Source organism: Tyto alba, unplaced genomic scaffold (genome assembly GCF_018691265.1).
Source record: "Tyto alba isolate M040663 unplaced genomic scaffold, T.alba_DEE_v4.0 Super-Scaffold_41, whole genome shotgun sequence".
NCBI classification, from domain to species: Eukaryota; Metazoa; Chordata; class Aves; order Strigiformes; family Tytonidae; genus Tyto; species Tyto alba.
Genome location: NW_024881317.1, coordinates 20,170,745 through 20,183,649, shown reverse-complemented (window position 1 = coordinate 20,183,649; position 12,905 = coordinate 20,170,745). Strand labels below are relative to the sequence as shown.

Sequence of the window (12,905 nt, the reverse complement as noted above, 5' to 3'; positions counted from 1 at the left end):
GATGTGGAAATTAACTTTTCAAAGAGACTAGAAATTCTATAAAAAAGCAAAGCAAAACATTTAACATGGCCACAAAATCCATTTGCATTCAGTGTTAAATTCTTCCACACATTCTTAGCTCTACTAAGTGTACATCCAATGAGTCTTCTAAAAGCAGCTTGGATGGTGAAGTTAGAAAGTAAATGCATTTTATAATAAAAGATTAAAATCTTACTTGTCATACAACACAATATCTGGAATCCAAATAGAATCTGATGGGACACGAATAGATGTTATTCCAGCATAGTCTTCAGGATTCCACCTTAATTTTACATCTGTCCATTCCTGTGGACATGTGAAATGTAAAAATCATTATTGTGAAGTTGATTTCAGCAGGGTAAGACTGGATTTAAATAGATAAAAAGGAAAGTAAAAAAAAAAAAAAAATCAAACTGGCTTCTAAAACTTGCATACAATAGTGAATTTGCTGGACAGACATCTATCTACCTCATCCAGTATTTGTTTTCTGTCATAAGAGTCACTTGACACTATTTCTGTACAGAACTTGAGATATTAAAATCCTTTTCCACGTATACATAAGTAAGAGCTATTTTAACATATAGACAATTAAATTTTAAAAAAGCTTGTTCTGAGTATCAATGACTTTGGAAGCTCATCAGAAGCAATTTAAACATTTTCATCACAGACACAAAAAACTCATGCTGCAACTCTCACAAGATAGCCGTTCCTATTTCTACCAGCAACACTAAAAATAGCACCCTTAAAATCACAGTAATACTTTAGTAATTTTATGCTTGAACTAAAAGCTCAAGAGGAAAATTGAAGTTTCTAAGAATTCGCCATCACATAGAATTTTAAATGCATATTCAGGTCAGTTCTTATTTTATTTGAACTGGTTCAACTGCAACAAGTTGAACTGCAGAAACTATTAAGAGGACACAAAGTGTTATCAGACATGTTGCCATCTCGTACTTGCCGAGTAGTCTCAAAGTTTGTCTGAAAAGAAAAACTTTGCCTGAAATTAGTTATTGAAGAAGGAGGGATGGGAAGCAGCAGGAAAAAAAAAAAAGACGGAAGTAATCCAAACAAAAATAATTTAGTAAGCTAGTAAGTATAATGAGGGTCTGCAAACATCCTTCTGAGTTAAATCAAGAATGATTTGTGAGAAGCATTTCCCAAGTTAATAGTGGCCATTAAGTTTAGCACTAGAGTCTGATAGTTTTAAAGCTTAAGGCTTCTTCCTGCCCACAAACAAACATTCTTAAAAGGAAAAAGTAGCTCTTTACAGCAAACATATACAACTTTGAAACTGAAATTCTTCAGTGATGTGTACCCAATAAATCTCAAATACCCCACAAGACAAAGATCTTAAAACTATTATATAGAAGAGTACCCAACCCATACTTTTCTTACGATAGTTTTTGAAAGAAAACTTATTTATTGAAACAGTAACTTTTATGATTGGATACATGTACCTCAGTATATTAAATGGCCATGCAATGTCGTATCAGATTTCTTTTAATTAGGTCAATTCTCACAATTTACCGTTTTTGCTTTTAAGAGTTTTATAACAATTAACCCTTCAAAGCATTTCCAGGAACAATTTGTAAAGATACTATGTAAAATAAAGAGTCATGCAACAACTAAGTATTTTTGAATACACGATTAACTAGAAATGTTTCTTCCAACTTTTAAATTGCAGTTTTGAAGCTTCAGAATTTTTCATTGATATTTTACACATACCTGTTTCAACCAGACATTTGTTGTCATCAATTGATTTTTCTCATCCTATAAAAATAAAGCATATTTTATGAAAAAAAAATCTGAACAATACGTTCATAGTAACTAGCTGCTTTTGTTCACAGAGGTCTGTAATTTGAAATACAAAGCACTCTTCTAAAAGCATTTCAGTCACTGATAAGTATGTTTATATGAGAAATTTTTAAACATACAATTATGACTTTTGATTATTTAACTGCCAAAAGTGGTGTTTTTCCCCTTCTGTGTCTTTCTCCTCTCTTTCATATTTTAATTTGACTGTGTTTTATGCAGTCTTACTATTTTTCTATGGAAACATAAAGGAACAGCCAACATGTCGGAGGAAAATTCCTCTTATAGCTATAAACAGTGAATTCAATTTGTAAAGAATATTCTGAAGTATCAGGAGAAAAAAAAAATCTGGTTGATCTCTTTTACATCACAGTTAATGCCAAGAGATAATCTTCATTACTATGGAAGTGACATATTTGAAGGCTTAGAGGGATTTTTGCTGCTTGAGGGGAGAGAGCAGTATTTGCTTGTGTTCCTGAATTTTACAGAAATTAGATTGATAAAAAATTTTAAAAATAGTTGGCTTTCCCACTGAATAAATAAATTAAAACACAAATCCCTAGGCTTAAGAATTTCACTCACTACTATTTTTTTTCTGAAAATGCAACTAAACAGAAGAGCTGTTTGTCATCTCAACCTCTTTGCAATCACTTCTTCATATCCCCATCTACATTGCATTCTTTATTACGTTGATAATCATTTTGGAAGTCTAATCTATTATGTTTAAGTGAAAATATCCATAACTATTTCATATGACATTATGTTCCAGTATTTTAAGAATTAGGGAAAAAAAAAATCCAAATTTATTTGCTATACATACCACATCTACTAGCTGAGAGATTGCAAGGCCAAACTTTATTTTTATTGTGTCATTCAAGCGTTCCACTGGACGAACCCATCTTTGATAGTCTTCAAATAAATGTTTAAACAAACGATCTTCACTTTTAGCAATAAAAGAAGGTTCAGATACACCTATATAAAAAAAGTAATTTATTAACATTGATTTAAAAGAACAGTGTACATCTGCACTCCTGTGCCCAAAGAGCTACGGCTATGTTTAGGTAGAGCTAAACTTCTTATCTTACCCCTTTTCTCTGGGAGCATGGCCAAGGTCTCAGAAGAAGAATTACCTGGTTTTATTAGTATCTTCATACCATTATCACACTTCTAAAATCTACAGCTCAAGAACATTAAGATAATTTCAGTAATAATAAATAAATAATAATAAATAATAAGTGCAAAATGCATTTTTATCATTTACCTGGTGCTATGTGATTATGGAACTCCTTTAAAACTGAAATCTTAACTATGAGATACTGAAGTTCTATCATTCTAGAACAAGGTGGTACTGTTTAAAAACCTACATCCACACTATACAGGTCTCTAGTATAACTGCGTAACTTGCGTTGCAGTTTGAAACATGAGTCTCTTCATGTTTTATACATTATTTCTTCTAATGTTTGATTACATCTAGGATGTATAAACTTTGCAGTACTTGTAGAACACTTTTTTCCCCCCAATGTTTTATATCTTAAGCACATCAGCCTTTTTAGCAGTCTATCCTCTACCTATTCTAATATTACATTGACTGAAATGCACCTTTCTGGTTAAGTAATAGCATACATTCAGTTACTGCTTTTTCATAGTTCTCTAGGAGTCAGTTCAATGCCTGGAAACTGATTGATGACCTGGAACAGCCAAAAACATCTGTATAATTTACAAAGAAGTGGAAACTAAAGGTCTTTTGTCTCCCGAGATAATGGAATACATGGCAGCTTTGGGGAGAAAAAAGTACTGCAGATGCAGAAACTGCAGGCAGAGAGCAGCCCAGACCGTAAAAGAGATATGTATGTTGTCCTAAAGCACCTCATCAAGCAGCTGCTGTCCTTTATCTTTGGGAGTCCACAAAAAATTAGTTTTTTACCAACACAGTCTCACTGAAGTATGTCAGCAGAAACCCTGCTACCCCAAAAAAAGGCAAAGTTTAAGGTTCCTCCATTATGAGAACCCATGAGAAAATTGTATATCCTAAATAACAAGAGTAAGAGAAACTTGGGGAAGATATGGAGAGAGGGGAGGAAAAAAAGGCACAATCAGTGTCTAGCTAAGTATCTCGAGTAAGAATGAGCTTCCAAAGGCAGTGTGAAAGACCTGAACAAGGCCACTGCCTCATGGAGCATCACAAGCTACACACATCACCTCGAAGGGAATGGCTCCAGAAGGGTCTCCAATTGCCAGACAGAAGTCAGAGCAATCACCAGAAGGCATAAACATATGCTCTAGTCAAAGATTTTTACTACTCACCCATGAGATTTAAACTGACTGAAACTACTGCCAAAAAAACCCCCACCACCTAACAATTACAGTCAGTTTAAGGGACAGAGTAAACCAAAGAAAGATGTTCATAACTATCTTTTTTTAATGTAGGTTTAAAATATTATGGCATTACATAAATGTATGACATGACCTCTCTAGAAATTATGTGCTCACTAACAGCACCCATCTAAAAAAAGATATATCAGAAACAGAAAAGCACCAGAGAATGGCACAAACAAATTAAAACCAGTCATCCATACAAGGAGAGATTTAAAAGATTAACATTATTTTGTTTGGGGAGGAGGTGAATTTAATGAACATAACAGAAGTAGATAAAGTACTGAACGATACATACAGAAAAAACACTGATGGCATTTAGTCTTTCTCATAAAAGGTGGAAAAGGAAACAAGCATCAATTAAACACGGTATAAACAATTTCTATTTGAAGCTAATTACCACCAACATTCGATACTGAAGAGGACTAAAATTTTAGAATTGCCTGGGATGACTAAACTGTCAGTTATGTCAGATAGCACCACACCTTCCATTTCAACATGACTTGCAAAACCTACCTCAGAATTTGATCAACAGTTTGATGGCTTGCATTGGTTGCAGACACTTGGCTAACACCATGTAAGCCACTGATTTAGATGGACCTAAACTAGTTCTATTTGACTGCAACCACTGTAGCCTAGACAACTAAAACAGTCAATGTAAGTTTTTAAGCTTCCTCCCATTCATCAAAGAGCTCTTGTGACAGCAGTGGCTTTCTGTTGTGCGGCAATAGGCTGCATTTACAGATTCTTTGGGCAAAACACCCGAAGCACTGCAGAGCACAACCACAAGAGAATTACCTGCCTTCTGCACTGCAGGTTTAGGGCAGTCCAGTAGAACTATCATTATGAATGCTAACTGGATTTTCTCTGAAATTTTATAGTAGGAATAAAAGCAGAATATATCTTCAAGAACAGTATCAGCAAAGTGGGAGCAGCAGGACTCCTTTTCCCTCCAAATCTTACCATACACTAACATGCTGCTCAATCGTTCTTGTTGCAAACCAGCATTGGCATTTTAAGACTGTTCACCCTTCTGTTTCAAAATACAAATCTATCCGTTTACAGTGTATTTCATTCATTTGCAAACCTACTGTTCTTTAAGATGTACTATTTGTACATGCTCTACAATTTAACATCTTTCCATTTCAAGGCTGTTGACATGTGGGTTGTGTAATATTGAAGAACTGATGGGCAACTTGCATTGTACTACTGAGCATACCTCAGGCAGATACATGAAAACCGACAGGACATAACAATTGCTGCCAAAAAGGATCCAGCAACAGAATGTTACACACACAAGTTACTTTCACAGCTATTAGATTAAAATATATTTATTCTTACTGATACCTTAGGTTCACTGTATGCCCATTAGCCAAGGAATTTTTCTTCTTTGTAACTATATGTAGATTTGCCAAGTCTTGCTTTTTACAGACATCCAAAAGAATGCTTCCTGAAGACACAACTTAATTTCTGTATTTTTATATCCCTGTTTCCTGAATTATGAATGGGTTTGGGTATATTTCAGCCTAATGTTTCAAAAATACTTGATTTTTGTATTAGCATTAATTACATTTCCCTTTTACAGTTACAACTCTCAACTGATGTTTTTTGTACAATTTGAGAATGACTATGCAGCTGGGTATTCTCTCTCCATTAATTGACCTTGAAGCAATGCAGAGGCAAAGTTGCACTTCCACCATTTCTGTGTTCCTGTAAGATGACCTCCTGTACAGCAATACAGCATCTTCAGGGTACAGGCTGTTTCCAAATAAGCTTCTCTTAAACACAGCATCTTCTCTGCTATGCTAAATGGGCTATGTTCCTTTACCACTTTTATATACTTACAGAATTCTTTTTCAAACATTCTACACTCAGTACACTCACTGATTTATTAAGATGACTATATTTGCTAACAACATAGTTCAACTAATTTTTTTCCCTTTTTTTTCTATCATAGGAACATCTACACTTTTTTATATTTCTAGTTTATCTGCTTATTAATAAGCTGAGACATAATGGTCTATAAAAGGCAGTTTATACAAAGGAGAGCTCAATGAGGAGGCTGGAAATGGTGAAAATAAATTGAATTTTTGCTGACTCTTAATGTAATAGGACCGCTCAACTCACTTGTTACACAGACTGCATGTGTTTAATTTCTCTTTTCTGTGTATCTGTATGCTTTTAAGATTATTATAAAGGGTGTAAAATTCTTAGTTACTTATTGGTAGTAGCACCAATTAAAAAAACGTGAAGAACTGGTGGCAAGCAGGAAAAAGAAAGAGAAGAGATAAAATACAGTTAGTGGCTTAAGGCAGCAGACTGTCTATGCTGGTTGGAGAAAAGCAGAAATAGGTTAAAACCTATGACTTGCAAGATTAGCAGACAAACAACCCAGCATACAAATCTCATACAAATCAGATGGTAAAAGATTACGGAAGCACTCACCCTTGCTACTAGCTCACTGTACTAAAAACAAACAAACAAACAAACAAACAAACAAAAAACAAACCCTCAGATTTGTAGCCTTTGAACAGCAATTCTAAGCTTGTCTGTATTTGCATGGCTTTATTTTGAGGTCAGGTAACTTCTGCAGTCTGCTCTATATTGCTCAGTGATAAATCCTGATGACAATGTTTCCTTTATAATTTGTACCTGAAACTCTTCTCTGCTCACTCCCTCTCAGTGTGATTCCATGGTCAGCAAAAAAAACCCTAAATCACATGAGAAAATGCTGGACGGCGAAAATTTGAATTCTGCAAAAGGGAGACAAACATTTATGCACAAAGCAGACTAATGATTCCATTTTTAAAAAACTTTGAAGTAGTTGGAGCGTACTTTTGACAAAACAGTAAGTAGAAATTCTAACTAAAGACTTGACCTTGGGCAAAATTGTAGTTAAAAATTCCTCCCTAAACTATTTCCTCCCTAAACATTTAACAAGCTTCTTTTCCTAAAGTACTTTGGAAGCGCTATTTAGAAAAGAAGACAACACCTTACATGAGTGTCAGATGCACGAATAGCATGACAAAACATGTACATGTCTATTCATTTTGTTAAAATTCTCAAGTCAAAATTTCACTAGTGCTGCTAATGGCAGAATTCTTAAATGCTCCAGATAAAATACAAAAGAGTTATTCTTTTGTAAAATCCGTCTTTTGACATCGTTTCTTACTGTACCATTATGGGATTAAATTTCTTAGCATCTTAATATGATTTAGCAGCAGTATTCTTTTTCCAGTGAAATATGTGGTATTAGAATTATGCCTCATACCTTTTCACAAATTCAGTATTCTTTTTCCAGTGAAATATGTGGTATTAGAATTATACCTCATACCTTTTCACAAATTTTTGTTTGCTTGTTTTCAAACAGAGAACATTGCAGTCCATGTTTCTTCAAATAATAAACTTTCTTTGAACTCTATATTCCTCTGTGCTTCCTTAGGTGTCTAAGAATGACATTGGGACTCCAGGTGTAACACTGGTCCTTATATTTTAAATAATGTTGTACAAAATATTTTCTAAGTGATATAATCGAGTGTTAACGATTTCAGGTTTTCTTTAGATAGTCACTTGGTGCATTTTCAGAAGAGGTCCATGGGAGATGGAAAAGAGTCACTTTTTAGAAGCCTAATGTTAAGATCTAGATTCAGTAGTAATATGTATTACTAATAAAGATTTGTAATCATATACCACTACAATGAAAAAGAACACTACTAAGGACAATAAACATGAGAAAATATCCATACTTTGTAGCTAACATTAGACTCTTTAAGACTGTGCTATCATAACACACAAACTGTTATCCGCAAGTCTATTACACACTACAACTAAATAGTTTGCCTACAAACCAGGAAGGTGAATTCATATATACGGTACACCTGCCTTCAGTACACTAGTATATTTATTAAGACAATACTGTGCTTTTGCTTTTTTTTAAAAAGTAATCCATTTTACATAATTTATAACAAAGGAAGCACTTTGAAGTCTAGAAGCACGATAACTGTTTAAATCTTACTCTAAAAATTGTTCAGAGGACATTTTGAGAGGAAAAAGATAAAAGTTTTCCATCCTTCCTACAAACTAACTTATTCTACAGTGAGCATCAGTGCTTCTTCTCCTTTAAGTTTACAGGTTTTCCCCAAACAATCTAGTCACATGACAATATTTTGGTATGACAAAACTTCAAGTCATATTTATATAGCAGCAGACAGGATAAAGTAGAATAAGATCACGTTCAATACTAACTACACAGATCTCTCTCTGGCTAAGCCTCCCCTTACATTTTAAGGAATCTCCCACCACTACTTCATTAAGCAGAAAAAGTTATGTAATATATTAAGTATAAAATGGAAGTTTTCTTTCTGTACTGATTTCCCCTTCCCCTTAAAAGGGTTGTGAGTCATACTTTCTGTACAGCCTTCAATTTTTTTGCGTACTTTCCCTTTTATGCTTTAGCAGATGCCAAGAATCCAATCACTAATGGTCAAGCACTTAATTAACAGGAAGAATTTAGAAAGATCAAAACAGTCTTTACTAAAATGTCTGTAAGTCAAAGCAGGATTACTAACTCTGTTCAATTTACTGAACAAAAGTCAGAAGAGACAGCTATTACATTCTGTACTTCCTACAAGTATCTTTTTCCGAACAGTTTAAAAAAATAAAGCCAAAGGCCATCACTACACCTACAAGCATGGAAAAGGTGGCTGTTCTTGACAATTTCTTGTTAGTGGTTATTTTTGCAAATTTGTTTTGCTTTCTTTTGTTCAGCGGTTGTCTTGCAATTTCAAAGGTTGGGAGTACGAAAGTGACAGTCTTTAATTTCTATCACTGTGTATTAATACATGCTAGGCAGCTGCTAGCTGCTGCGGGAACTTCTATGATTTTTCATTTACTCCAGGACTTCCAAGTTATTGGGAGGATTTCTGCCTTCTCTCTTACCCAGCACATCAATCTCCTGCCAACCAGTAGCAAATTAAAATGACATATTGCGGACATGAAACTACCAAGGATTTTGAACTGCAATATTGCTTAGCACTTACCAATATGAACAGAGGTACAAGAGGTGCACATAGAAAGCAGGGAAGACGTTTCTTACATTCAACTCAAATTTAAAAGGTAAAAGATTCCAACTTGATCACTGGAAAGAAGAATTAAACTATCCCCTAATAGCTTAGCATCAAAGGATAATTAGAGCCCACATTAATGAATGAATGTACAAGTTTGATTAGAAATAGCACAATATAATGCCATATAGTTTGTAATTAATCAAGAAATAGATACTATCAACTACAGACTGACAGTCAGTCTTCAGATTAAGAGTTAATTGGAGCACAAACCATTCCTTTCTGAATACCTGTGCTATGGATTCTATTGTAAATACCACACAGTAGGTCAAACAGCTTCCTGAGCTCTACAGTGAAGCTATCGCCAGCAGTAGTCTCCTGGTTAGCAGCCACCTACAGTGTTAATGTTATGGGTCTGTGGCATGGCACAGCATTTCCTCGTGAGTTCATTGATGCCAATATTCTCCACTCAGCTTTCAGCAGACAGACGAACAGCAATCCTTCGCACTGTGCAACAGCTAGGGCACACGAAAAGGCTGCTTCATGTCAGGCTGCCTCAGGGTAAAAATTCTGGTCACTGTGAAGCCAGGGGGACTTCTTCTGTAACAGATCCAAGATTCTGTCATCTCTCTTTATACCACTTTTAACTATTGCATCACTTTCACTGACTGTTGACATGTCCGTAAGGGCTGAAGATGGACTGTGAAAACAGCACCAAAGAACGCTGAACGTGAGCAGAAACAAGTGTGTAGATGCAAGTGCAGACAGTGTAAGGAGTAAAGGGAAGAACAAGTATGTGGAATCTTAAAAGCAGAACCATTTATTCATACAGCTTTAGCAGGTATGCATCATGGAAGTAAAAAAAAAAAATCCCCGATTTATGTGAATAAGATTTTTATGTAAATAGAACACAGGCCTTGGGCTTCTCGCAAGTTGCCAGTGCAGCCCTAGGTGCTGCAGGGGTTGCACGCTGGTGTTGCCTTCTGCCACAGTAGGACTTTGTTTATGCAGCTGGATTCCAGTCTTGGATACACTGGAACATAAAATCCTTAGGCTCATAGAAATAAGATACTCTGTTTAAAAATCAGATACTCAAAACCAGATGCAGAGTAGAAGATTCCAGAACATGAAGTATCATATAAAAATCAGGTTTTAGCATTCTGAAAAGTGGGAAACTATGCAAGTACTTCCTTCCACAGTTCCTTCTACAAATCAACACAGACATTTTTCCACAAATCAATGCTCACGTTTTAATTCCTAAGAATCTCTAAAGAAAGCACAAAATGTTTTAAGAGAAAAATCACAAGAAACCTATACAATCAGGAAGGTTTACAGCTTCCTGTTGGGCAGGGAGAAGGACACAATCTGTTAAACAGAGTGGAAAAAGTTTGCGTGTGTGAACTCCCAAAGAAACACCATCACAGGTTTGCAGAATGGTGGTTGTTAATTTCGATTCAGTTTGTTCATTTAAGTCTCACCTGTTAGTTTAAGATTCAGAGCAAGGAATAAAAATTCAAATTTTATTATATTTTAAATCAGCATGTATTTTGCCTTGTCAAATCTCAGTTATCCAGGATAAAGTGTTAGTTCACCTCGGGACTACTAACTAAAGGAAACACCAGATTCATTTACAAGCATTCTTAAAGTATCATAAAATCAAAGTCACATCCATAAATCAATTCCACTCATTAAAATGATTACTGTACCATATGCAAAGCAATACCTCTAAAGTAATTTTAACTGTATGCACATGATAATCTGATTTCAGTTATTATGTCCATTTGCCCTATATTTTAATAATCAGGAGCTATAAAGTTTTTCATCTTCGTAATAGCAAATTTCATTTTATTTTAGAGTAAACAAATTGTGAAAGGAAAATTTTATCCTCACTACGTAAGATCAGTTCTCAATGAAGTCAAAACTATTGGCGTGTGACAAAAGGCAAATTTTGGCTTAACCTGACTGCAGGTAATTCCATACAGTCATATATACCATACAATGTAACATAACAATTTCACATAGTAACATCTTCTGTCATGATGAAAAACTCTACTTTTCAAATACTGAGACCAAGGATAATCTTTTAAATCACATTTAGCAATAACAGACTGAGTTTTTGTATGTTGAATTAAAACCAAGACAACAATATAATTTACCTTCCTTAAGGAGGTTACGACCATTTTTTCAATTTTGAGCTAATATTAAAAAAGGCCAAATTTATTTTTCATTCATTTACTTTCTGCTTGTAAATGCTGCAGTTATGACTTCAAGACACTTTGCAAAACTCACAGCAATGTACCCATAATTATATAAAAGCAATGTTTTCTAATAACTACTTCTAAATAACTTTTTGAAAAAGCATTGATTTTGCTCCTTTAATCTTTGTGTAATTTTATAAACACTTTAGCTTCACATACTATTTTACATCCTTCAACCCTGGAAGTTACATCCTGATTGAATTAGAAGACTGACTCTTCTGAAGTCAAAGAAATAACACGTGACTAAGCTAAAAAGAATATTGTTACAAATTCTGAAGAAGAACATTTTTATGTGCTGCCAGATCCATATGCAACACTGCAATTATTGAAGTATATTCTGTAAATTAACCTTCATACCAGTTGCAAACGCAAAGAGCCTGCACCACAAACCTGAGTACGTGAATAGAGCAAAAAAGGAAAGCTGTAACACTTCGAGTCTTTAAAGTGTTATATATTAATTTAAAAAGCGTAACAACTGCGTGAAGTGTGTAGTAGGCAGGACGAATATGCACCTGAAAAGCCGCAAACTGGCAAAGGCATTTTTCCCCTCCTCTGTGAAAGGGGCAGCTCTGGTGATCCCCTCTGACGGCGCCCTCTGTAAATCACGTTTATGTTTTTAAAAACTAGCAGAAGTCCCGCAATCCCTACCTCAGCACTCCTCAGCGATCGCCAGAACCCCGCTCCGCCTTGAAATCAGCCTTGACAAAAGTTGACGGCGTGGAAAACGACGCCTGATGCGCGGCCGCCTCAACCCCAGCAGCATTTCCCCGCACCCACCAAAATCCGCCTTATTTTTCCACACGAAACGCGCCCAGCTCCCGCCCGCGCCCCCAGCTGCCCGCCCGAGCGGGGCCGCAGGCGGAGGGTCGGCACAGCCCGGGGGGGCTCCGGCACAACCCCCGGCGGCGAGCTAGCCCCCCACAATGGCGAGTTTAGAGGAAAACCAGTGGTCGAGAGGGCTCCTAAGTCCGAGCTGACCGTGCCCGCCCCTCCGGCACCCTCCCCGCTTCTCGCTAAGGCGCCTGCCTGCCACCCGCTTCCTCCGCAGCGGCCCCGGCCGGGCGCCCCGCTGGCCCCTCACCCAGGCGGGGCCGCCCAGAGGCGCCTTACCCGCGTAAGGGGCGCGGGCAGCAGGGCCGGCTCCGCGCTGGCCGAACACAGGCGCGAAGAAGCAGGTGAGGAGGAGCAGGGGGCGGCCGCCGCACAGCCAGGCTCCGAGCGCGGCCATGGCCGGGGCACGGCCACCTCAGCGCCTCAGAGCCCCGCGGCGCGGACGGGGCGCCGCTGCTGCCGGGCGGTGCTGGCCACGCCCCGCCGTGAGGGGGCGCGAGGGGCGGGAGGAGGGCGCCCGCGCCGGGAGCCGTTAGAGCGGTTGGCGCGT

General features: G+C 37.0%; 1 protein-coding gene across 3 annotated transcripts in view; it reads right to left on the bottom strand.

Moving 5' to 3' along the window:
* CHRNA5 (cholinergic receptor nicotinic alpha 5 subunit) overlaps positions 1 to 12,905 on the bottom strand; it is a 19,172-nt gene extending 6,267 nt beyond the window's left edge. For all 3 annotated transcript variants that reach the window (XR_006166611.1, XM_032990396.2, XM_042804121.1), the window contains exons 1-4: positions 12,635 to 12,905; positions 2,651 to 2,802; positions 1,744 to 1,788; positions 215 to 324 (exon numbers count right to left, since the gene is read on the bottom strand). Coding sequence is in view for 2 of the 3 variants with exons in the window: in XM_032990396.2 (XP_032846287.2) it covers positions 215 to 324; positions 1,744 to 1,788; positions 2,651 to 2,802; positions 12,635 to 12,752 (425 nt within the window). In the remaining variant the exon portion in view is untranslated. The remainder of the gene's footprint in view (positions 1 to 214; positions 325 to 1,743; positions 1,789 to 2,650; positions 2,803 to 12,634) is intronic.